Below are 27,369 nucleotides of genomic sequence, written 5' to 3' on the forward strand. Positions count from 1 at the left end.
AAGTACAGATCTGGTTATTGTTTGCTTGTCTGTCATGATGATCATGTTCTCCAGCATGATTAGATGTTTTTGCGATGAGCATCTCGAGCTTCAGTGGAAGAAGAAAATGTGTAAAAAAGGTCTGAGTCACATGATCAATCACACATGCATTTGATTACATGCACATTTTTTGTTTATAATAATTGTTTTTGTCAATTCAGGGATGCGTTATATTTAGTCAAAGGAAAGTTGGAGTCAGAATCTGATCACGTCCTTGTCCATTTTTTGTCTCTTTATGTATATTTGACTGAAATCATAAACATTTCCGTCTCATATTTCTGTACTGAAGCTGCGTGATGTAAATCAGAGTTTGTCTGACTTCTTTTTTCAGTGTCTCGTGAGTTTTGAGCTCATTCTTCATATTTGCTCTTATAAAGACTTTTGTCATTGTCAAATCTGAGGCATATTTACATATTTTAAAGACTATACCAAATTACTAAATATAAATGTAAATATACAAAATATATTACTAAATATACACAATATATTTCTAAATATAAGTATAGAAAATATATGACTAAAAATATAATTATGCAAAATGTACTCCTAAACATAAATTTACTAAAATGTAAATAATAAATATACCAAAATATGTTACTAAATATAAATGCACCAAATATATTGCTAAAAATAAATATATAAATTAAATATACCAAATATATTATATATATTGTAAATATACTACTAAATATAAATGTAAGTATCCTAAATATATTACTAAATATAAATATACCACATATATTACTAAATATAAATGTAAATATACTAAATATAAATTAAATATACCAAATATATTATTAAATATAAATATTCTGAATATACTATATATAAATGTAATATCTTAAATATATTACTAAATATAAATAAGTACTAAATATATTACTAAATGTAAATGTCAATATTCTAAATATATTACTAAATATAAATATACCAAATATATTAATAAATGCAAATGTAAACATTCTAAATATATTACTAAATATACCAAATATATTAATAAATGTAAATATTCTAAATATATTACTAAATATAAATAAGTACTAAATATATTACTAAAAATATTTATACCAAATATATTAATAAATGTAAATGTAAATATTATAAATATATCACTAAATATAAATATACCAAATATATTACTACATATAAATGTAAATAATCTAAATGTATTACTAAATGTAAATATTCCAGATATATTACTGAATATAAGTGTAAATATTCCAGATATATTACTGAATATAAGTGTAAATATTCCAGATATATTACTACATATAAATGTAAATATTCCAGATATATTACTGAATATAAATGTAAATATATATTACTGAATATAAATGTATTTATGTTAAGCGTTAGTTCTTCTATGAACGGACTGAAGATGATAATGAAGCCTCTCGTTCATTTTCAGCTCTGATGGTCTGGATATGATGAGGATGATGAAGATGTTTGCCAGTAGAGACATTCGTGACCTTCATCATCTGGAAGAGGAAGTGCAAAGACTTCAGGAAGTCCAGGAGAGATCAGCCAATCACATCGCTCTGCTAAAGGAAGTCCAGGAGAGATCAGCCAATCACATCGCTCTGCTACAGGAAGTCCAGGAGAGATCAGCCAATCACATCGCACTGCTTCAACAGCAGCTGGCCAATAAAACACAGGACATCGAGGTAGAAATCAGCTCATTATGAACAGTGTTGACTTTGAAAACTAATGCATTACAATATTGCGTTACTCCCTTAACCCTCTGGTGCTCTTCGTGTGTCGGTCAAAAATTACCGAATTTATTTTTAATTTCAATGAAATGAATGTACTATATTTTAATTCGATAATGTTTTTTAGTTCATATTTTTAGGGGATTTTATGGTACTAAATTATATTTACGCTGTATTTATTCACTTTTAGAGCATAGACCTGAAAATTAAATGTCCAACTTAAATTGTTGTAAATCTTGAACGCTTTAGAGCGACAGACTGAAGTTTGATCTCTTTACAAACACGACACTTGGCAGATTATTGTAAAAAGATTAAAAAAATGAACTTAAAAAAAGTTACAGAATTTTACGTTTATTGTTATGAAAAATGTGCAAAAATACTATTTTCAATTTTTATAGACCTTATGTAGCTCCGCCCCTTTTCAGCGCTGCGCTCATTGTCTTTTGACTTCCGGTCTGTATTTTCACAGCGATCTTGCGTATTTATGAATGAACGGCTCGTTTTGAAATCTTCCTGGTCGACTGACATTTGTTTAGTCATCTGCTTTAATCATTATAGTCCTCATGATAACTTTCGTTAACTTTACATTAAGTAAATCCACTTCAAAAGCTAATTACTCCTGGACAGCAATGTCATAGAAATATAGAGAGCGACTGGGGAAGTTAGAAGAATAACGGAAGTTCAAAGACAATATTCTAAAGATGGCGGCGTCCTCGTTTCTCTGGTGCATAATGTCTATATGAAATATATATTTTCCAAAACATGTTTTACTCTAAAACTTTGTTGTGTTCAAATGTGAGGCTGATATCTCCAAAGCTGGTCTTTCAGTGAGATGTTGTTCGGCTGCAGTACCAAACGCTTCCACTAGAGGAAACTCGTCTCTCATTCATTTCCAATGCGTCATTTCTGACCGCGAGGAGCTCAAGTGTGGCTATTGTTATCAGGACCATTAAACCTGTTCCAGTCATGGCCATGATTATTGTGTGTGTTCACACAGCAAGAGCCAAAACCTTTACCAAGTTTCAGACCATTCCGATGAAGAAGAAATAAATAAAAAATTCTGTCAAAAATGACGAAGAGCACCAGAGGGTTAAAAAGTGACTAATTGCGTTACTTAGTTACTTTTTTAGAAAAGTAATGCGTTACGTTACTTTTGCGTTACTTTTTTTCACCTGGGCTGGGCTTGTTTTTTATAACAAAAAAGTTATATTTTTGGGCAAATGTAAAAACCCTTTCACTGTTCTGGATAACGGAAGAATAAGATGCAGGAGAAATATAAAAGTTAAACACTCTATCTATAATCTATAGTCCTTTTTGCTTATGGTTTCACTGAATCATCGCAGCAAGTATATTGGTCAATAAAGTGAGATTAAATGCATAAAAATGTATGTTTTATGTAACATATTTAGTTATTGGAGGTTTGCACAGTATTCTGATTCTGCATTTCACTGATTTTATTCATTTTGAGGAATATTGAATCTTTTTGTGCAAGTGAGATGAGTAAATGCTCACATTTAGTCTAGAACTACAATAACCATCATGTTCACACACACACACACACACACACACACACACCTCTGCATTCATCTCAACATGAGGACAAGAGAGCTGTCAGTCAATAAATGGGAAAACAAAGTAACTTGCGTTACTAATTTGAAAAAGTAACTCAGATATTATTAAAATCACTCGCTCTAACGTGTGTGTGTGTGTGTGTGTGTGTGTGTGTGTGTGTGTGTGTGTGTTCATGTTAGAGACTTCAGGCTAAGTTACAGTCGCAACAGGATTATGAGAAGATTAAAACTGAGCTCAGGTAATGCACTCCTATATTCTCTCCTCATATAATCATCAATAATGTGTTATTAAAGTCTGTCCATCATCTCTCTCAGGACTCTACGAGCGCGGACACAGACTGAAGAGGATGCGCTCGCCCCTCCGTCAGACTCCGCGGAGAATGGTGACTGTTTCATACACCCTCATTACAGGAGCATCAAATCAGACTGATTGTTTATTTAAAGACTGATTGTTTTTATTTAAAAATATTGTTTTCTCATTTTAATTTATTTAAAATAAAAATATTTCAGCTTTTTTTTTTTTCAAAATGAAATATTTCAGATTTGTTTGGGAGTTTTATTTTGATTGTTATTTTTAAATATTTTCTCTTTATATAATAAATTAATTTATTTTAAACAATTTCACATTTTTAGTGTATTACTTTGTTTATTTGAGCTATTTATTTTTTATTTAAATATTTTAGCTTTTTGTTTTTTATTTTTTAATTATTTAAAATGTTCAAATTAAAAATATTTCAGATTTGTTTGCAAGTTTTATTTTTATTGTTTTTATTTTTAAATATTTTCTCTAATTTTAATTTATTTAAAAAATATATTTCTGCTTTTTAGTAAGCCTTTTACTTTGTTTTTATTTAAATTATTTATTAAATTAAAATATTTATATATTATTTTATCAACTATTTTATCTGAATATACAGCCTCATGTAAATAGTAAAATCTAATGCATAGAAAAACGGATTTAAAAAATGTTTTATTTTGATTTGTTTTTATTTAAAAATATTTATTTACATACTTATTAATTTATTATTTTCTCAACTCACAAATTGATGTAATGTGGCCTATTTTAACTGAATATACAGTCTACTGTACATAAACTCTAATTCACATAGAAAGAAAAAAACGGATTAAAAAACATAGTAAAGTGACAGTATACTGAGTTAATACCTGGTGAATGTTCATCGTCAGATCCGGTGATCCCGAGGGAGTTCGAAACCCCAGAGTTTCATCACTTCTGTGGAAAAGAGGAGCCGTCGAGTGAATCCAAACTTCCAGAGGAAGACAGGAGATCTTCATCATCTTCGTCATCTTCAGTGAGCCTCCACATGTGTGTTAAAGAAGAGAGCATGTCTGAGTCTGACGGGCTGCTGTACGAGGATGAGGATGAGGAAGATGAGGAAGAGGAGCTGGACACGAGTAGACTCACTCGGCGGGTCAGAGAGACTCTTCAGAAGCACAGCATCGGCCAGCGGGTGTTCGGACACTTCGTGCTGGGACTCTCTCAGGGAACCGTGAGTGATATTCTGGCCCGACCCAAACCCTGGAGGACCCTGACCCGGCGAGGACGAGAACCCTTCCTCAGGATGAAGACGTTTCTGTCGGACCAGACCAGCGTCCAAACGCTCACAGGCATCCAGGAGAGGCTGAGAGGTGATGATGATGATGATGATGATGATCTCACACTCGAAAATATCTTGTTTTCAAAAAAAATAGGGCAAGCTAAACTAAATAATTTAATAAATTTGCTTATATAAAATAATATATTATATTTTTATAATATATAATATAATAATAACATCTTTACAAGGTATAGGCTATAATATATTATAATATTACTATAATAATAATAATATTATCAGGTATAATAATAGTAATAATAATAATAATAATGAATAACTAGTATTATTTATTTATGGATGGATGATTCTTGAAGAATTCTCTTGCAGATTTAAAATAAAATATTTCAGCTTTTCATTTAATTTTTTCAAATTTTTCGAATTAAATATTCCAGATTATTTGTATATTTTTATTTAAATATTTTCTCTAATTTTGATTGATTTAAAATGAAATATATATTTTTACAGCTTTTTAGTGTTTTATTTTTATTGTTTTTATTGTTAAATTAATAAATTTGCTTATAAGGTAATTTGGTGGTTAGATGTTTAGAAAACTGGTATAATAATAATAATAATGATAATAATAATAATAATAATAAATAACTAGTATTATTTATTTATGGATGGATGATTCTTGAAGAATTCTCTTGCAGATTTAAAATAAAATATTTCAGCTTTTTATTTAATTTTTTCAAACTTTTCGAATTAAATATTTCAGATTTTTGTATGTTTTTATATTTATTGAAATATTTTCTCTAATTTTGATTTATTTAAAATGAAATATATTTTTACTGCTTTTTAGTGTTTTATTTTGATCGTTTGTATTATTAAATTATTAAATTTGCTTTTAAGGTAATTTGCTGGTTAGATGTTTAGAAAACTGGTATAATAATAATAATAATAATAATAATAATAATAATAATAATAATAATGAATAACTAGTATTATTTATTTGTGGATGGATGATTCTTGAAGAATTCTCTTGCAGATTTAAAAAAAAATATTTCAGCTTTTCATTTAATTTTTTCAAATTTTTCGAATTAAATATTCCAGATTTTTGTATATTTTTATTTAAATATTTTCTCTAATTTTGATTGATTTAAAATGAAATATATATTTTTACAGCTTTTTAGTGTTATTTTTATTGTTTTTATTGTTAAATTAATAAATTTGCTTAAGGTAATTTGGTGGTTAGATGTTTAGAAAACTGGTATAATAATAATAATAATAATAATAATAATAATAATAAATAACTAGTATTATTTATTTATGGATGGATGATTCTTGAAGAATTCTCTTGCAGATTTAAAATTAAAATATTTCAGCTTTTCATTTAATTTTTTCTAATTTTTCGAATTAAATATTCCAGATTTTTGTATATTTTTATTTAAATATTTTCTCTAATTTTGATTGATTTAAAATAAAATATATATATTTTACAGCTTTTTAGTGTTTTATTTTTATTGTTTTTGTTAAATTAATAAATTTGCTTAAGGTAATTTGGTGGTTAGATGTTTAGAAAACTGGTAGGCTATAATAATAATAATAATAATAATAATAATAATAATAATAATAAATAACTAGTATTATTTATGGATGGCTGATTCTTGAGGAATTCTCTTGCAGAATGATGCAGATTTTATAATGAGCATCAATGGCTCCAAAAAATGTTTCTACTTTGTATTTTTTCTCAGTAAGAAATATCAGAACATCCTTAAAACAAGATACTTGTGAAGCAAAATGACATTAGATATTAATATTAATTAACAGATCTTGGTTTCAGAAAGTAAGATAATTGATAAATTATAAATGCCTATATTCCAAATAGTTTTTCTTGTTGTAAGCATAAACCTTAATATATAAAATATTTTTGTTGAAAACCTTAATATTTTTTAATGATCTAAGGGAAATGTATCTAATTTTCAAGGTGTATAGATATATTTGGAAAACAGGTTATATTACAACTACTAAGTATATATATGCCATATATATTGCACAAAATTGTCTTTAAAACCAAACATGTATATTAATATTACCTTGAAATGCATCTGCCAGACAACAAAGTTATCATGCAAAGTCTATTTAAAAATATTTAATACATTTAAAAAAAAAAAATTTATATAGTGGGGTTGAGCGAATGATTCAATGACTCACTTGTTTCATTACTGGATTAATCCGTTTTTTTGAACGAATCTCTTGAATGAATGATTCATTGACTCACTCATGTTTGAACAGTCTCTTGTCTCCACCTACTGGTGTAACGATGTAATGATTCAATCTTTATTTGAAGCAGAAAGTTACTTTCAAAAGCTGATTTGATCTCTACTGTAGACGTCAGTGTGTATATTGAGTGCAGTTCATGATTCCTGACTGTCTCTGTCTCATTCCTGAAGGCATCGTCCCGTGGGTTCGTTCTCCAGAGATGAGCTCAGATCAGGTGATCAGGAACATTCTGGATCAGAACCGTTCCAAGCGTGAGTTCAAGCTCAGCATACGCTACTTTAAAACAATGGATTATTCTTTGTAAATTTATATGGCTTATCATACATCAACTTAAATATTACATTTATATATTTTTATATATATATGTTTAAACATTTATTATATGGGTTTTTTTATTTCATATTTTTTTAAATGTTTTTAATGCATGATTTAATATTAGTAATTAAGTAACTATGTGTTTTCTAATGTCGGTCGTGTGTGTAGACTTCTTAAACGGTAATTTAAGTCAATATTTGTGTCTAATTTGAGCAAATTCGGAGAATGAAAAATTTGAGGTTGTTAATCAATCAACAAAATCTTAAGATTTTAACAGAGACATTAATAAAGTTTTATTAAAGGAGATTTTCAAAGAGTGGTTTTGGCACAACAGCGCCCCCTCCCGTCCGGCGCCCCGGTGCACTGCAAACCCTGATCACGTGATGCTGTGGCGAATCAGGGACGGGTTATGACCTGCAGAGGCCCGAGGAAAGCGCAATATGTTACAGGGTCCTTATCAAACTGCAAAATGCTGCAATTAAATTAAACGCGTATGAAGTGCGGACTCACATGATCAGCTGAAGATCCAGTGTTTTCAGAGCGGCTCGGATCACAATAAGCGCACTAAAACATCCATTGCTCTTTCTAGGCCCATTTTATTGGATCATTTAGAATTTAGGCAATGTTTTAAAATGTAGTCTTCAACTTTATAGAAAATAGTTATATTTCCAATACCTTGTATTTCTATAAGAGGTTTATAGAAGTAAACCTTCTATAACAGTACCAGAAGTTTCCAGGGAGCCCTCATAGTCCAAGAGCCGTGTTTCAGAGGCCTTGCGTATGCTATGAGACATAAACTCAAGCCTAAACAAACATTTTGATGTGTTTCCTGAACCCGCAGCATTAAACCTCAGAGTATTTCAGTACCCGAGTGCTGACAGGTATCGTGTGTTCATGGTGTTTCAGTGATGGATGTGGACAGCAGGTCTCAGCGTGGATCAGAGGACGTCATCAGAGACATCCTTCATCAGGCCAAACACGAGATGCACGTGACGAGCGAGACGCCGGAAGAGGTGCATTGTGGGACACGGGATCCCAGTGTTCAGTCGCCTGCTGATTTTGTCCAAAGCATCATCCGAAAGGTCAAATGTGAGATGGATGAAGACACTCACCCTTCAGCTTCTCCAGCTCCTCTGTCCATCATCACACACTCGTTCCCGACGGACCCGGAGCCGAGGACACAGGTGTGTGTCCAACAGGTGTGTGTGGGAAGCTGTGAGGATGAGATCCTTGAGTCGCTGGATCTGGACACCGTCAGCATCACACAGAGAGTCAAAGAAGCGCTCGTGGTCAACAACATCGGTGAGACGTCATTAACTGTATCCCTTAAACCTCATCTTTGATCAACAAAATGTCATATTTAAACGTTTTTTTCCTTGAAAAAAAATTCTTCATGCCTTAAAATATCTTGAATGTAACTCGACACCCTTGCCTCATTTAGTATGCGTGGTTCTATGAATATGCAAATGAGCCCCGCCTCCACTCACTCACTCAGCTCAGAGATCCACAGGTTGACGATCACACGTTGATCTGATTGGTTACAAGGTAGTTTGTGACGTCAGAAACACCAGCGATTTCAAAGCGTGTTTTTGAGACTGTCTTTGGTTCACTGCAGTTTTAAGGAGGAAATACTCAGCAATGCTGTCGACTTATGAACTTACACATGGTTTGTCTTAAAGCAGATTAATAACATTAAAAACTTGAAGGGGACTTTAAGGGAATATTCTCTGAACGTTCTGAAACAAGTTGCATTTAAAAAACAGAACGTTCGCCGTTCACTGAGAAACCCGAGTCAGATCGATTGTTTACTAAAACTATTAAAAATTGTGTTCGGTAAATAAAATACATAATATTAAATGAAAAACATATTAAAATTAGTGTTATTTTAGTATCATTGAAATACTATTATAGTTTTTATTAATATCTTGAAACAGTTTTTATTTTTATATTTAACTTTTTATTACTTTTTTATTTATAGGCCTATAATTTTTTTTATATATGCCTATTTTTTTCTTTATTCATTTTTATTTCAGTTTTAGTTACTAAAATAAGTAGATAAAATCTTCCCTTTTTGCGGGAAAAATTTTTGTGTGTGTGTGTTTTACTACTTTGTAAACTCGGTCACTTCAAAAACAGAAACTGCAAAACTGTAATTTAAGGGAAATAAAGGCAATTCCAAGTTAAATTGTGCTCTAAATATTTGTGTAAGATTATAATATGCTTTCTCTTAATGGAAAAAATATGATATTTTTTGAAGAAAATCTGAAAAAAAAAATCATCATTGGACAATGTAGCAAAACTTACAGTTACAATCTGATTTTTTAATATATGTGTACTTATATTTGCGAGTGCCGTGGCTGATGGTGTTGGTTTGGCAGGTCAGCGTGTGTTTGGCGAAGAGGTTCTGGGTTTGACTCAAAGCTCGGTGTCGGAACTGCTGTCTCGCCCCAAACCCTGGACTAAACTCAGTCTGAAAGGAAAGGAGAACTTCATTCGGATGCACCGGTGGCTCCAGGACCCGCACAATGTCCAGAGACTGACCAAGACTGACCAGAGAGGTAAACATTAGAGATGCACGATATATCGGTCACCATATCGGTTTCGGCCGATATATATTCATATTTAATGTTATCGTTATCGGCCAGATAAGAAAATTTGTCCGATATATTAAAGCTGATAAATAATGTATTATGTCCTTCAGCTGAGACTCTTCAGATGCGCACTGTTCAACATTATGAGTTTGAAGTGCTTGAAATATGATTGAAATCACTTCAAAAAAGGAAAACACAGTTCAGTGCAACATGTGCAGCGCAAGTCTGTCATATCGGCTACATAACATTATCATGAGAACATCATAATCGTGTGTTTGAGACGTGGATTTTGTAATCGTGGATCGTGTAATCAGGCTCTTAAAAATTACATAAAAATTTGGATTTAGATTTATCGGCCGATATATCGGTTATCGGCTTTCAGATATAAAGAATTATCGGTATCGGCCAACATGTTTATATCGGTGCATCCCTATTAAATACTGTATATGTTTGGTAGAAGGATATTATACAATGCATATCTACAACAACGTGCATGCGAACATTTTCATTTCGTTGTTCTTGTTTGTGCTCACGCGTACAGATGAGGTCATTAAAATTACACTGTTATGATAGTTTGATTATAAAGTATATTTGAGACTATAGAATATATAGAGGTGATTCTATAATTGCAGGTACATTTGCTGTCATTATTATTTTTTTATTTGTTACTTGTTGTCATGGATCACAAGATACTACAGGCCATAACAATATCATATTTTCTGTAAAAAGTGTCTTTTATAGCTGAATATCATGATTTATTGTTGTCTGAATTAGTGTATTTTTCCCCATCATGTATCATTGCGGAATCAAAATATTTTTTTTACTTTACATTTGGTAATATTTCATTAATTTATTTTTATTTTATAAAAACCCTAAATAGTAGTTTTCCTAATTCTACAACATTAAATTGTTTAAAAATAACTTTAATCTTATAAAAATGTGTCCATAAATCTTGGATTTAGATTTATCGGCCCAAATATAGGTTATCAGCTTTCAAGAATTATCAGTATCGGCCAATATATCGGTTATCAGCTTTCTATCAGTAGCGGCCAATATATAGGTTATAAGCCTTTAAGAATTATCGGTATTGGCCAATATATTGGTTATCGGCTTTCAAGAATTATCGTATCGGCCAAAATATCGGTTATCGGCTTTCAAGAATTATCGTATCGGCCAAAATATCGGTTATCAGCTTTCAAGAATTATCAGTATCGGCCAATATATCGGTTATCAGCTTTCAAGAATTATCAGTATCGGCCAATTTATAGGTTATAAGCCTTTAAGAATTATCGGTATTGGCCAATATATTGGTTATCAGCTTTCAAGAATTATCAGTGTCGGCCAATATATCGGTTATCAGCTTTCAAGAATTATCAGTATCGGCCAATTTATAGGTTATAAGCCTTTAAGAATTATCCGTATCGGCCAATATATCGGTTATAAGCCTTTAAGAATTATCCGTATCGGCCAATATATAGGTTATAAGCCTTTAAGAATTATCGGTATTGGCCAATATATTGGTTATAAGCCTTTAAGAATTATCGGTATTGGCCAATATATAGGTTATAAGCCTTTAAGAATTATCGGTATCGGCCAATATATAGGTTATAAGCCTTTAAGAATTATCGGTATCGGCCAATATATAGGTTATAAGCCTTTAAGAATTATCAGTATCGGCCAATATATAGGTTATAAGCCTTTAAGAATTATCGGTATTGGCCAATATATTGGTTATCAGCTTTCAAGAATTATCGGTATTGGCCAATATATTGGTTATCAGCTTTCAAGAATTATCAGTATCGGCCAATATATAGGTTATAAGCCTTTAAGAATTATCGGTATTGGCCAATATATTGGTTATCAGCTTTCAAGAATTATCAGTATCGGCCAATTTATAGGTTATAAGCCTTTAAGAATTATCGGTATTGGCCAATATATTGGTTATAAGCCTTTAAGAATTATCGGTATCGGCCAATATATAGGTTATCAGCTTTCAAGAATTATCAGTATCGGCCAATATATCGGTTATAAGCCTTTAAGAATTAGCAGTATCGGCCAATATATTGGTTATCAGCTTTCAAGAATTAGCAGTATCGGCCAATATATCGGTTATAAGCCTTTAAGAATTAGCAGTATCGGCCAATATATCGGTTATAAGCCTTTAAGAATTAGCAGTATCGGCAAATATATCGGTTATAAGCCTTTAAGAATTAGCAGTATCGGCCAATATATCGGTTATAAGCTTTCTATCAGTATTAGCCAATATATAGGTTATAAGCCTTTAAGAATTATCGGTATCGGCCAATATATAGGTTATCAGCTTTCAAGAATTATCAGTATCGGCCAATATATCGGTTATAAGCCTTTAAGAATTATCGGTATTGGCCAATATATTGGTTATCAGCTTTCAAGAATTATCAGTATCGGCCAATTTATAGGTTATAAGCCTTTAAGAATTATCGGTATTGGCCAATATATTGGTTATAAGCCTTTAAGAATTATCGGTATCGGCCAATATATAGGTTATCAGCTTTCAAGAATTATCAGTATCGGCCAATATATCGGTTATAAGCCTTTAAGAATTAGCAGTATCGGCCAATATATTGGTTATCAGCTTTCAAGAATTAGCAGTATCGGCCAATATATCGGTTATAAGCCTTTAAGAATTAGCAGTATCGGCCAATATATCGGTTATCAGCTTTCAAGAATTATCAGTATCGGCCAATTTATAGGTTATAAGCCTTTAAGAATTATCGGTATTGGCCAATATATCGGTTATAAGCCTTTAAGAATTATCGGTATCGGCCAATATATAGGTTATCAGCTTTCAAGAATTATCAGTATCGGCCAATATATCGGTTATAAGCCTTTAAGAATTAGCAGTATCGGCCAATATATTGGTTATCAGCTTTCAAGAATTAGCAGTATCGGCCAATATATCGGTTATAAGCCTTTAAGAATTAGCAGTATCGGCCAATATATCGGTTATAAGCCTTTAAGAATTAGCAGTATCGGCAAATATATCGGTTATAAGCCTTTAAGAATTAGCAGTATCGGCCAATATATCGGTTATAAGCTTTCTATCAGTATTAGCCAATATATAGGTTATAAGCCTTTAAGAATTATCGGTATCGGCCAATATATAGGTTATCAGCTTTCAAGAATTATCAGTATCGGCCAATATATCGGTTATAAGCCTTTAAGAATTATCGGTATTGGCCAATATATTGGTTATCAGCTTTCAAGAATTATCAGTATCGGCCAATTTATAGGTTATAAGCCTTTAAGAATTATCGGTATTGGCCAATATATTGGTTATAAGCCTTTAAGAATTATCGGTATCGGCCAATATATAGGTTATCAGCTTTCAAGAATTATCAGTATCGGCCAATATATCGGTTATAAGCCTTTAAGAATTAGCAGTATCGGCCAATATATTGGTTATCAGCTTTCAAGAATTAGCAGTATCGGCCAATATATCGGTTATAAGCCTTTAAGAATTAGCAGTATCGGCCAATATATCGGTTATAAGCCTTTAAGAATTAGCAGTATCGGCAAATATATCGGTTATAAGCCTTTAAGAATTAGCAGTATCGGCCAATATATCGGTTATAAGCTTTCTATCAGTATTAGCCAATATATAGGTTATAAGCCTTTAAGAATTATCGGTATCGGCCAATATATAGGTTATCAGCTTTCAAGAATTATCAGTATCGGCCAATATATCGGTTATAAGCCTTTAAGAATTAGCAGTATCGGCCAATATATTGGTTATCAGCTTTCAAGAATTAGCAGTATCGGCCAATATATCGGTTATAAGCCTTTAAGAATTAGCAGTATCGGCCAATATATCGGTTATAAGCCTTTAAGAATTAGCAGTATCGGCCAATATATCGGTTATAAGCCTTTAAGAATTAGCAGTATCGGCCAATATATCGGTTATAAGCCTTTAAGAATTAGCAGTATCGGCCAATATATCGGTTATAAGCCTTTAAGAATTAGCAGTATCGGCCAATATATCGGTTATAAGCCTTTAAGAATTAGCAGTATCGGCCAATATATCGGTTATAAGCTTTCTATCAGTATTGGCCAATATATAGGTTATAAGCCTTTAAGAATTATCGGTTTCGGCCAAAATTTTGACATCGGTGCATGCCCAGTAAACACATGTTTGGTGGAAGAGATATCATATTCAGTGCATATCTACAGCAACGTGTGCATGTGAACGCTTTAACTCCGTTCTTCATCTGAATGGATCTCACTCATAAGTTTTTGCTTCTAAATGTGTGCAGCTCGCCTCAAACGTGATTCCCAGCGGCCGTCCGACGCCCCAGGACACGGGTTCTGTCTCTCTGCTGGCTCCGGAGCGTTTGAGGCGATTAAAAGGCCTCGTGTGGTTCTGAGCGCTCATGAGAAGGACTCGCTGCGAGCGGCGTATCAGCTGGAGCCGTACCCGTCTCCGTACACCATCGAGAGACTGGCGTCACAGCTAGCTCTGCAGACTAGCACTGTCAGTAACTGGTTCTACAACTACAGGTAGGTCACCAGTGTAGTGTGGAACTCATTACAAGTAACTTGAGCTAAGTAATCAGATTACTTTTTCAAGTAACTAGTAAAGTAACGCATTACTTTTTCAATTTACAACAAAAAATCCAAGTTACTTTTTCAAATAAGTAACGCTAGTTACTTTTTCACATTTATTGACTGACAGCTCCATGTCGAGAGAAATAAAGTGAGGAGGTGTTGTGTGTGTGTGTGTGTGTGTGTGTGTATGTGTGTGTAAACATGATGGTTATTGTAGTTCTAGACTAAATTTGAACATGCATTAACTCGTCCTTTAACGAAAACATTCAGTATTCCTCAAAATAAATAAAAACAGTAAAATGCATTCTCAGAATTTTGGTTAGAAAAAGTAACGTGTAATATAACGCATTACTTTTCATAAAAAGTAACGCAATTAGTTACTTTTTTGCGGAGTAACACAATATTGTAATGCATTACTTTTAAAAGTAACTTTCCCCAACACTGGTACAGCTTCAGCTCTGGAAATAAAACGGTTCAATCTTGTTCCCAAATGGAGGATCAAGGAAAAACTCTATATGATACAAGAGGCTTTATGTAGAAGTGAGAAACTGTTATTAGTGACACCGGTGGCCGTTAAGCGAACTGCAGGAGCAGTTTTTCGTTCTTCTTCGTTCTTTTCTGTTCTTCGATTAGGGGTAAAAATAAAAGTTGGAAATATGTTTAGCAGCGATTTACTATTAACAAACATCCCGACGCCATATAAAAATGTGGATTTAGATTTATCGGCCAATATATCGGTTATCGGCTTTCAAATATAAAGAATTATCGGTTATCGTATCGGCCAAAATTTTCATCCTTAACAAATTCTTACATATAGTCTTTTTAAACCTGCATGAGATTTTTATCTACAAAGTCAAAGAACTAATGTAATACACTATCCTGTGCTTTTCCTCTGTTCACAGGTCTAGAATCAGGCGAGATGGTTTAACCGAACCAGTACAAACCAGAACGGTTCAAAGTCCAGCCAGTTCAAGTCCGGTTTCAAGCGGTTTAGTCTCAGTCAAACAAGAAGCCTGTGATCCTGAGATGGAGGACACACACCGACACACGTGTGTTTCCGTCGCCGTACAGTCCGTCGCTAAAGCTGAGGATCTGAGCGAGCTCGTATAGTGAAGGTCTGACCTGAATCATCTCAGGGACAAAACTACACCTTCTCCAGCTCTGACCCGTCTCTGATCCGCCAGTTTAGACGTGATTTCACTGTGTTTATCTTTTTTATTTCATTCATACAGAAAAAGTGAATCCTGACTGGACAAATGTCTGTTTTTTTTATTATTATTATGGCTGAATAATTGTTTGTTTGATAAATACTCATGTCAGTTCACTGAGACGGTAAAGAATGTGAAAGTGAATAAAAGTCCCTTTTGGTGACTGAAATAATCTGATTCTTATTTTTACTTTCATCTGTATTTGTTTTGTTCCAATTGTGATGCTGATAAAAGTCTTTAAATTAATAAATGTAAATATTTATATGATAAACAATGTCTTTTTAATTCAAAGAATTTCCAATAGTGAATTGCACTCAAGACCATAAATGTTGGGATTTACAAATAAATGAAAATCAACACAATACTATTTTATTTTTTATGATGCACCTTTTTAAGCTAATCTCTGAAACGAAAGTTTTAAGTCCAAAATACAGAATAAAACTCATTTATGAATTTCTGTAATTTGCATTTAATAAATAATAAATAAATGTATTATTTTTTGAATAACTAAATAAATCTTTATTGATAATTATTTATAATTTATTTTAAACACATCATAACTCTGCTACACTATTGTATTTTGTATATTTAAATGAAATTTTTTTAATACATTTAATAAATTAATACATATGTATAATTTATTAGTAGTTGCTATTAATATATAACAACACATTCTGACTCTGCTCTATTGTATTTTGTATTTCTAAAAAAATAAAAATAAAAATAACTTAAATTATTTAAATACGTATGTATCATTTATTAGAAGTTGCTATTAATATTAACAATTCTTTATTAACAAATACTTAAATAAACAAATGAAATGTAAATTATATCCACATGACGTTGTGATTGCGTCACGACGTCGTGGCGTCACGTGACTTGCAGCTCAGCTGAGAGGAGAACGTCATGGCGGTGTAGAGCGGATTACACTCAATGTTTACATTCTGTTTATCGGCTCTTTTCTGGTTTTTCTCCGGTTTCACCGCAACAACACTCATCTTCTGCGACTAACTCGGAGAGCAGGTGAGTTTTCGGCGATTGCTGTGCTTTATTGGCCGGTTTCGGTGCAAGGATGACGGTTCCGCCCTCCACAAAAACAACAACAAACACAAACGACAGCAACAACTACAACAACACACTCTCTCCTCGCTGTCTACCGACAGACACGAATGTTTAACACCGAGTAACATGCGCACAGGAGCTGCACTGGTCGAGCTGTCAGTTTAATGATTGTCAAACTAGCTAAACCTAGCATTTCTAGCCATCTAGGGCACCTATCTAGACTGTATACTTGGTAAACTACAGTTTTAGGCATCATCAGAGTCTTAGTTGACTTCTCACTGCTGTCTAGACTAGGTTTGATCTGCACTAGAATCAACAGCTGGCATGTATACTGTTGCAAAACCTAATAAATAAGTGCAGGTATATGCTGTTATTATCTGACCTACCTCTGCAAATTGATTATGTGATTTGTTATGTGAGATCAGACACTCCTGCAATAGTGTCAGTCTCACTCAACCACTTCTGCAGGGTTGAAAAGCATGATAACATATCTGTCATAACGGCTTACAGATATTCCTGGCATAACAAGCCTGTTTGTTTGCTTAACCTTCCTCTGATTGGTGTTCATTACCTTTCTTTCAGTGAGTCTGAACTGTAGCGCTGCCCTTCAAAACCGGTTTCCTTCTTAATCCACTCCTGTTTATTACTGGTTGACTATGAATTTTGATCAGGTTATATAAGGTCACATATTACTCCTGCAAGTCTGACACGCATTATTTTATCTATTATATTGTATTTGAGAATAAAGGAGGATGTTTTGAAGCTTCCCCATTACTGTGGCTAAGTTCAGATCGGTATCTGGGCACTTTATTCCGCTTCCTTTTCCTTTGTTTTTTTTCTCAGATAGTTTGTGAGAGAGTAATGCCTTGAGAAAAGAAACCGTAGTTTGCTATATATGTCATAGTGTAATTTGCATTTTCCAAATGTGTGTAAATATGTGTTATGATGATCTCTTGCAGCCTCTCTTTCCTTCTTTGAGCGTCTGCTCCAGACCCAGACCCAGACCCAGATCCAGACCCAGATCCAGATCCAGACCCAGACCCAGACCCAGACCCAGACCCAGACCCAGACCCAGGTCTGTAGACCTTCACTGTAACGTCACGTGTCAGAAATGCATTGCATGGAATGTGTGCATGTTAGTGCATGTGAAGATTTGCGGATGAGTTAAAGGAGCAGTTCACTTCAGAATTAAAAATTCCTGATAATTTACTCTCCCCAACATCATCCAAGATGTTCACGTCTTTCTTCAGTCGGAAAAAAATATTGTTTTTGAGGAAAACATCCCTCATTTTCTCCATATAATGGACTTCAATGGGGTCCAACGGGCTGAAGGTCCAGATGTGAGTTTCAGTGCAGCTTCACGATCCAGCCGAGGAATAAGAGTCTCATCTAGACACACCAGCGGACATTTTACAACAAATAATAAACATTTATATACGTTTTAACCACAGATGCTTTCATTCGGGTTTTATGAATATCCTTTTCTGAAGATTAGAAATATTGCCGTTATTAAAGCCTCCTCAGGAGTTGTAAAGATCGGCGAGACCTTACATGACTCTGTTTATTACCTGAGGCCAGTTAAATCATTCATAAATCCTGAGAGCTGCACCATTCTGGAGAAACTGTACAATTTGCTCAATGGTTCTGTACAGACAACTAAACAAAAGAACATGATTTGGTTCTGTCAAAATGTTAATTGGTGCAGAAATATTTAACTAATTTGAATTAATTATTTTAAAATAATCAGATTGAATGAGTGACTGATTCAGTGACTCACTCATAAAGAATGAATCTCTTGAATTAATGATTCGTTATCTTTATTTAAATATAAAAGCTGATTGACTCTATTATGATCTCTACTGTAGACATCAGTGTTTATATCCCAAATATAAACTTTTATCCTGACATTATTTTCATGACAATTAAATTGGCATTACTTTGATTACTATAATGCATAATGCAAACAATAACATATTTAAATCATAAAGCTTTTATATATCACGATAGTATTTGTGTTAATTTGTGTTTATGCTGATTTAAATAAAACATAATTGTATACAGAACTGTTTTACAGTAATGAGAACTTACGGGTGAATTTGCCTTGAAAATAGCCTTCATTTTATTTATGTAAAATATAATTTCTTGTTTGTTTTCGAGGTTAATATTTACACAGGTGTGTCTATAGGGTAAATCCATCCGATCTATAGGTTCAGTCTCATCGGATGCTGTATCGATCCGCTTTAAAACCGTCAGCATGATTCAGCAACAGCCGAGCGGCTCATTGATTATGAAATGTTTCATTGATTATGTCATTGTTTGTGTAGTGGAGAGAGGGATGCTCTTATTGACGGCTGAAATGAGAACTATTTAATAAATGCAAATGCTAACATGCAGATGATCTGCCGTCTCTCAGGTCGCCTGTGGCCTGCGGATCCGCTCTACCCAGCTGTCCCGGGGCCATGGTGAGACTCTAACCCTCATTCACATCTCTCAGATCTCTCGCTGATGACTCTGATTAAATATGATGCTTGTGTTGTGAAGGTTGAGGAGGGGCAGCAGAGTCCGGAGGCCCGCGAGAGCCCGGTGCCGGAGGACCAGCAGGTAGCACAGCGCTTCATTATCTGTCCTACTTCTCTCGTGTAGTTCTGACACTCACAGAGTGTTTTAATTGTTCATTCTTCGAGAAGTTCACATGGAGAAAACGAGGACGGAGTCGCAGAATCCACTAGAGCTGTGCAACAAATAATCACATCCAAAATAAAAGTTTGTGTGTACATAATATATGTGTGTGTACTGTGTATAATTATTTTGTATATATAAATACACACACATGCATGTATATATTTAAGAAAGATGTGTTATTTATACATAAAATATTTATTTATATATATATATATATATATATATATATATATATATATATATATATACATGCAAATATTTGCAAAAAACTTTTATTTTGGATGCAATTAATCGTTGCACAGTCTGTGAATATTAATGTGCAAAAAGGCAGCTATTGAAATATGCATAATGTTCGGTTTGACATTATGATATGATAAATATATCACTGTTGTACAGTAGAATGTATGTCTAGTAATATATTAATAATACACAATAATGACTTTTTTTTAAATATCACACAATATCCAAAATTGTTTTAATTTTAACATTAAACCTCTTTTGTGCAGCAGCACTTTGTTTGGCAAAAAAAATTATTACAGATTACATTTTAAAAGACTCATTAATCTTGTTGTTAATAAGTTGTATGCATTAATTTGATTACCACCTGTTTTGATAATGAATTTGTATTACAAGCATATATATATATATATATATATATATATATATATATATATATATATATATATACATAAGCATGCATGTACAATCATATATATATTATATATATTTATACAGTGTGTATATAAATATATATACAATGTGTATATGCATATATATATTTATATGATTGTACATGCATATATATATTTATATACAGTATATATTAGGGCCTTAGTAATGGTGTGTGTAATGGCAGGTCGTGTTCCCGCTGCTGCACGGCGAGTGTGTGGAACATGTCGGGAGGACAGAGGAATCTGTCATTGCCTTAACCAGCTACCGCCTTCACATCAAGCTCCAGGAGAACGCCATCAGTGTACGTGTTTCTCTCATACACAACAACACCTGAACATGTGTGCCGAGATCTGACTCTGGTGACGTGTGGAAGATACGTGCGTGAACAGCAATATCTCAATCAGAAGAATCTTGAATCTCAATCGCAATCCTCCCCCGTAATGAGTGAAAACGCCCCCTACTGCTGATTGGCCCACTCTCTCTCCTCCCCCATCTATTGCTGATTGGCTCACTTTCTCTCCTCTCCCATCATGAGTAGACACGCCCACTCATGAGTGGACACGCCCCCTACTGCTGATTGGCTCACTCTCTCTCCTCTCCCATCATGAGTAGACACGCCCCCTATTGCTGATTGGCTCACTCTCCTCCCCTTCATGAGTGGACACGTCTCCTACTGCTGATTGGCTACAAGAGTGTTGTGCTGCTCGCAACAGCGCTTTACAGAGATCGCGTACTGCACCTTTAAATAAAAATTTAAGCATTATTCAACATATTTTCTCAGTGACTGATACAATCTTTGTAATGGAGTACACTTGTTTGGATCGCTCTCAAACACACGTTACACTCAAGGCCTAAAAGACACAGTTGTGATGTTTTTGTTGTGTCTCTGTGAACACATCAGGTCCCGCTGCAGCTGATTGAGAGTGTGGAGTGTCGGGATCTGGCACAGCTGCAGCTCACCTGCAAAGACTGCAAGGTTATCAGGTACGTCTGCGTAACAGCGCTGCTTTGACTAGCAAATGTGTCCTCGCTCTGTCTCAGTATCCTCAGTGTTGGTGAGGTAGACAGTAACTTTGTTTTCTTTGGAATAATGTGCACTGATGAATCAAGCTAAATAATGTGTGTTAGGAAAGTAAGAGCGCGTCCCAATACACATACGTATGCACTACTCTATGCCGTTTTGTATTAGAAATAGTGTGAAAATTCCGAAATGGATAAAGTGCACTTAAAAAATCCCGCATGATGCACTTAATTAACAGAAAGAAGTGTGGAATGTTGGACATTTTATGCACTCGACTTTCGCAGTGTAATTAATTATGTAGCGAAGGGGGAGGGGCATCAGACACGGATGATGAGTAACAAAATAACCTCATAAAGTTCATATCAGGGGTGATTCTAGGACTTCAATATTAGGGGGAAATATTGTGGAAAACAAACCCACCTCTAACATTAACATGACATAAAAATAGTCAAGTCAAGTCAACTTTATTTATATAGCGCTTTTCACAATACAGATTGTATCAAAGCAGCTTCACAGTATTAAATAAAATAGTACATCAGTGTATGTTTCTGGTGTAAAACATCCACGTTTGGTAATGCAGATCAATAGCACTGTTGAATCGATTAATCAAATTAAATATCCCCAACTGAGCAAGCCAAAGGCAACAGTGGCAAGGAACCGAAAAACTCCATCAGGTGACCTAATGGAGAAAAAAAAAACTTGGGAGAACCCCGGCTCAGTCGGGGGCCAGTTCTCCTCTGGCGTTTATGAAGTAGAGACCGGATTTAACTGTAAGATTAAAATATTATATGAATGCCTGGCTGAAGAGATGCGTCTTTAATCTAGTTTTAAACTGGGAGAGCGAGTCTGAGCAACGAACAGTATCAGGAAGGCTATTCCAGAGTTTTGGTGCTAAATGTGAAAATGCTCTCCCTCCTTTGGTGGATCTGGATACCCTAGGTATGACCAAAAGCCTCGAATTTAGTGACCTTAAAGAGCGCGATGGATTATAGGGCGATAGAAGATCCGTTAAATAAACTGGAGCTAAGCCGTTTAGGGCTTTATAAGTCAGTAGCAATACCTTGTAATTAATACGTGACTTTATAGGTAACCAATGTAGAGATGATAAAATCGGTGTTATATGGTCAAACTTTCTTGATCTAGTAAGAACTCTAGCGGCGGCATTTTGGACTAACTGTAGCTTGTTTATTGAGGATGCAGGACAACCAGCTAATAAAGCATTACAGTAATCTAGTCTCGAGGTCATGAATGCATGAACTAGCTTTTCTGCATCAGAAACAGATAGCATATTACGTAATTTAGCAATATTTCTAAGGTGAAAAAAGGCTGTTTTTGTAACATATGAAATATGATTTTCAAAAGACAAGTTACAATCTAATATAACACCCAGGTCTTTTACTGTAGAGAAAAAATACCAATATCACCAGTAGATGGCTGCAGAGGACCACTCATTTGCCATTTCCACTCCCTTTAATAGCTCTTTTTGCGTGTTTTGCTTTTGGATTTATTACAAAATGATGATGAATATTTATTTTATTTTAAGTATGAGCGACTTACAAATGAGAACAATAGAAGCAGTTAAACTAACAATAGGACAACAATATGCTTCCCAGTTTAATCTAACTGCATGTATGTTTTTAAAAACATTTTTATTTTATTTTATAAAAGATATAGTAGAAGATAAAGTGTTAGTATTAATGGATCAAGTGTTGATAAAAAAATGTTGGAGGATCTGTTGACAGAAATGCAATATCATATACATAACTGTATAAAGAACTTACATAATGAAGCGTTGTGTGTTTATTAGCTTGGAATGAGGCATTTCTCTCTACACACACCGCGGGTCCGCTTACACCCACGTTTCTACGGTGGCCCTGAACGGACAAACGTGTTTCGTCACTATGTTGTTCTTCGTGCAAAGAAGCAAGCTAAAGCCAGCGAATAAAACACTGACACAATGATGAACAGGTGACAATAATATTCGCAATAACATCGTTTTATTGAATAATTAAGTAAATATAATTTCTTAAATCATCTTTGTAAAGAAACCTCATTGTTTAACTGGCTCCTCTCTGCTGTCTCAGACAACGACATCACTTCCTGTCGGCCACCGTAACTTCTGTTGGGTGCAGTTCACAACCTCACCACTAGATGCTGCTAAATTCACACACTGCACCTTTAAGTGTAACCTGTTGTGTTCAGGTGTAAGTTCCAGTCGACGGAGCAGTGTCAGGATTGGCTGAGGAGGATTAGCGCAGTTGTGCGGCCGCCGGCCCGGTTGCAGGAGCTCTTCGCCTTCGCCTTCCTCTCGTGCAGCGCGAGTGTGTCCGCTGAGGACAGAGAGTTGCATGATGGGATCTGCCGTGCAGGTACACACACATTTCAGGGCGGTGTTTACAGGTTCTTACTGACTAATTGCAGACTAATTTAAATAAGTTTAAGCTAATGCACTAAAATCACTATGGAATGCCAAAGCTGCTGAAATAATAAATAAATAAACAAATAAATATATAAAGAAATGTAAAATAAATAAATAAATAAATGTCTACGCCCACCTCATTACCATACGGAGAAAGAAATGTAGAAATAAATAAATATAGAAATAAATACATATATAAAAAATAAACTTGGAAATAAATAAATTTGGAAAAAATACAATGATACATAAGGAAATAAAAGTATAAATGCACATTTATTTATTTTTTAATTTCTTTGTATATTTATTTATTTATTATTTTGGGAACTTTGGCAGTCCGTAAATTACAAACTGGAAATAATTAGAAACCAAAACTAAAACAGAGAGCAATAAATCAATCAATAAACCTAAAGTCATATTTAAAAAAAACTAATACAAATATAAATATATAAATTAACAAATATATATATTAAAGACAATTTTTTTTAAATTAAAATGAAAACTAAAACTTATATAAATAGCAGCTAATTTAAAATAATGATAAACTAGAATTAGTCAGTATATACTAGTACAAAATATTTATATTACATAACTACTATATATAAATAATACTAAAACAGCACTGGCACCAGAGTTTAATGAGTTTGAACATTAAAATAAGAGCAATCTGTATTATCAGATAAATTCTGTGTATCAACACAATCTTTTGCAATATAGGTGTTTATGAAGGAACTTATAATAACGGAGCAAAAAAAGACGTCGTCTGGCTTGATGCAAGATAAACACAAACAAACAAACAAACACTTTCTATTTCTGTAAATCAGGAAATGCTTCATGTAAAACTTTAATCCCAGACTCACCGGATGTGTGTGTGTTTGCAGGAGGACATCAGCGGAGGTTTAAGCGCGAGCTGGAGAGGATGGGCTTTGACACACACAGTGCCTGGAGAATCTCCAACATCAACACACACTACAGGTGACGCACCTGACACACACCTGACACACACCAAGCGCTCGCTCGCTCAAGCTGCTTCATCACCAGACGTGTGTGTGTGTGTGTGTGTGTGTGATCTCTCAGGGTCTGTGCCAGTTACCCAGAGCAGATCATCGTTCCCGCTGCGGTCTCGGACCAGGAGCTGGAGAGCGTGGCAGCGTTCCGATCCTGGAAGAGGATCCCGGCGGTGGTTTACAGGTGTTTCTGAGCTTGCGTTTTGTTTTCTGAGGACTGTTCTGGGATCAGTACAGGTTACGCTGTGTTGACTGTAGAGTTGGGTATCGTTTGAATTCTAACGATTCTGATTTCGATTCTTAATTTCGATTCCAATAAAAAATAAAAAATAAAAAAAAACTTATATATTCACATTTAGTCTTACTGCAAAACATAATTGTAGCTGAATATCATGAACACAAATCAATTTAATTAATAAAATTTCTCAGGGCCCAAATTCCATGTTCACCATTTTAATTTTCCATTTCATTAATAATCAAAAAAAAAAAATTTTTTTATTAGTGTACTTAAATTTTCATAATCATTTCAATTTTTTAAATGAATCAATAAAATTTTTAAAACTTAATTTTTTTAATTTAATCAATTAAATTTTTAAAACGTCAACAATTTAATTATTATTATTATTATAATTATTTTTTTTACAATATTAGTGCTCTGAATTTTTTTTTTTTTTCTGAAATTCTGTGTTGTCTGTTTTCATGTTTCTGGATCGATGATTTAATACAAATTTATGATCAAAAACAGTGGTAATCAAATAAATGCATAAATAATTGCTTTTATAAATGTAGATGTTGACATCACTGGTATCTTTAACTTCTGTCTAAAGTTATGTTACAATTTTCTGTCATAATCATTTGTTAACAAACAAGTATTCATTACTTCAATGAGCTCATTGTTTCTGCCTTAAATTATGACATTGTTTAAATACAGTTTTAGCTAACTGTGATTTTTGTATATGTACAATTCTGAAATACAGTCACCTCTGATAACAGATCACTGTAAACTGTAATATGGACTCATGCATTTTCTGTAAAGCTGCTTTGAAACGATGTGTATTGTGAAAAGCGCTGTACAAATAAATGTGAATTGAAGTTATATAGATAAAACGGATGGTTTTAGCTCTGAAATCTGATTGGATGAGCCACACTGTGTTAAAGTACTCACCTTTATCTTAACCTTTGACCCAGACACCAGAGTTCGGGCGCTGTGATTGGTCGATGTGGGCAGCCAGAGGTCAGCTGGTGGGGTTGGAGGAATGCTGACGATGAGCATCTGGTTCAAGCCATCGCTAAAGCCTGTGTGACGGATCCGGCCTTGAACGCGGCTCATGCTAACGGCTCGTGCGTTCACCATCACGCCAAACCTCCGCTCGGCGACTCCGGTGAGTGAGCGACTCCGGTCCGATCGCGGAGGTCAAGGTGCTTAAAGTACTTGAATTTTACTCTAGTTCTGGAAAACCCTGGAAATCAGCCATATTTAAGAAAAGGTACTTTTCTTAGGAATTATTGAAAGACAATGTAAAATTAGAGTTTAATTTTATTGATAAAACAATCTTTTCACACAAAAATGTATGTTGCAGTCTGTCTAATATAGATATAGAGGCATCTCGCATGGCTATGAGCGTGATATTGCTCATATAAACATCCAAGTTTATGATACAGCTTTTATTCGTCAGGTCCATCATATATTCATGAGGAATAAATCAGTTTGAATAAGGAAAGCGATATTTTTGTCATATTATCCTTTAAATGATTAAAGTTTCCGCAGTCATTGCATGTGCTGCACTTTATTATCTGTACCATTTTGTTTTATTAGTTTATTTTTATTGATCTATTTACCTTTTTTAGAATTTAAAAGATAATAAAGATATTGTTTGTTATAAGTGAGACCTAGAAAGTCGTGCTTGAAAAGTCGTTTTACAGTGTCTGTACGAACCCTGTGATTGTTCTTCCTGCTAAATCAACGCAGCTGCTCATTTACTTCCTGTTTTCACATCAGGTTCTCACACGGCCAATGGAAACGTAGAGGCGGAGCCCAATGCCACGCCCCCTCAGAAGCTGTTAATAATGGACGCCCGGTCGTACGCGGCGGCGGTAGCCAATCGGGCGAAAGGAGGCGGGTGTGAGTGTCCAGGTAAAGATGCTAACAGCAGAAACAAGTTCTCCCTGATAGGGTCGGGAATCGGACACTTGTTATAAAATGTAAATTTCGATTCCTCTTATCGATTCCTTTGTGAACATTTCAATATGACTTTAAACCATTCAAGCGCGAGAGACTCGTTTTCTGTTCTCATGTGTATCAGTGTATTGGATCCGTGCGGCTCTTAAAGTGACAGCAGCCTAATTATTTACAATTACAATACTAATTATTTGTTCTTTTTTAATTACTGAGTGTTTATTGTCTTTAATAATGCTTGAAATGTATATTAGTTGGGCTAGTTGTTCTTCTATAGTATTTTTAAACCACAGCCAAACGCTTCTTGTCATCTTCATTTATATAGCGCTTTTAACAATGTAGATTGTTTCAAAGCAGCTTTACAGAGATAAGCGTATAATAAGCGTATAATTAACCATAATGTAAGTTGCTTGTACAAGAGTTGATTTGTGTTCCTGATATTCAGATACAATTACATGTTTTGTAAAAATACTAAATGTG

The 27,369-nt window shown here is 33.9% G+C and overlaps 2 protein-coding genes across 2 annotated transcripts in view; both read left to right on the forward strand.

The window, feature by feature from the left end:
* The window catches only part of cux2a (cut-like homeobox 2a), a 16,554-nt gene extending 361 nt beyond the window's left edge, over window positions 1–16,193 (forward strand). Inside the window, exons 2-10 of the mRNA XM_081366939.1 lie at window positions 1,448–1,703; window positions 3,500–3,558; window positions 3,635–3,702; window positions 4,505–4,966; window positions 7,326–7,406; window positions 8,377–8,772; window positions 9,849–10,028; window positions 14,354–14,597; window positions 15,548–16,193. Of these exons, the coding sequence (XP_081223065.1) occupies window positions 1,464–1,703; window positions 3,500–3,558; window positions 3,635–3,702; window positions 4,505–4,966; window positions 7,326–7,406; window positions 8,377–8,772; window positions 9,849–10,028; window positions 14,354–14,597; window positions 15,548–15,755 (1,938 nt within the window). The 5' untranslated portion in view covers window positions 1,448–1,463 and the 3' untranslated portion in view covers window positions 15,756–16,193. The remainder of the gene's footprint in view (window positions 1–1,447; window positions 1,704–3,499; window positions 3,559–3,634; window positions 3,703–4,504; window positions 4,967–7,325; window positions 7,407–8,376; window positions 8,773–9,848; window positions 10,029–14,353; window positions 14,598–15,547) is intronic.
* Window positions 16,194–16,721: 528 nt separating this feature from the next.
* The window catches only part of LOC308690702 (phosphatidylinositol-3,5-bisphosphate 3-phosphatase MTMR3), a 38,224-nt gene continuing 27,576 nt past the window's right edge, over window positions 16,722–27,369 (forward strand). Inside the window, exons 1-11 of the mRNA XM_081365352.1 lie at window positions 16,722–16,876; window positions 17,875–17,990; window positions 19,329–19,377; window positions 19,457–19,516; window positions 20,454–20,570; window positions 21,171–21,253; window positions 23,493–23,659; window positions 24,588–24,681; window positions 24,784–24,897; window positions 25,902–26,095; window positions 26,713–26,847. Coding sequence (XP_081221478.1) covers window positions 19,375–19,377; window positions 19,457–19,516; window positions 20,454–20,570; window positions 21,171–21,253; window positions 23,493–23,659; window positions 24,588–24,681; window positions 24,784–24,897; window positions 25,902–26,095; window positions 26,713–26,847 — 967 coding nt within the window. The 5' untranslated portion in view covers window positions 16,722–16,876; window positions 17,875–17,990; window positions 19,329–19,374. The remainder of the gene's footprint in view (window positions 16,877–17,874; window positions 17,991–19,328; window positions 19,378–19,456; window positions 19,517–20,453; window positions 20,571–21,170; window positions 21,254–23,492; window positions 23,660–24,587; window positions 24,682–24,783; window positions 24,898–25,901; window positions 26,096–26,712; window positions 26,848–27,369) is intronic.

This window comes from Scardinius erythrophthalmus (assembly GCF_964197995.2).
Source record: "Scardinius erythrophthalmus genome assembly, chromosome: 5".
Classification (NCBI taxonomy): Eukaryota; Metazoa; Chordata; class Actinopteri; order Cypriniformes; family Leuciscidae; genus Scardinius; species Scardinius erythrophthalmus.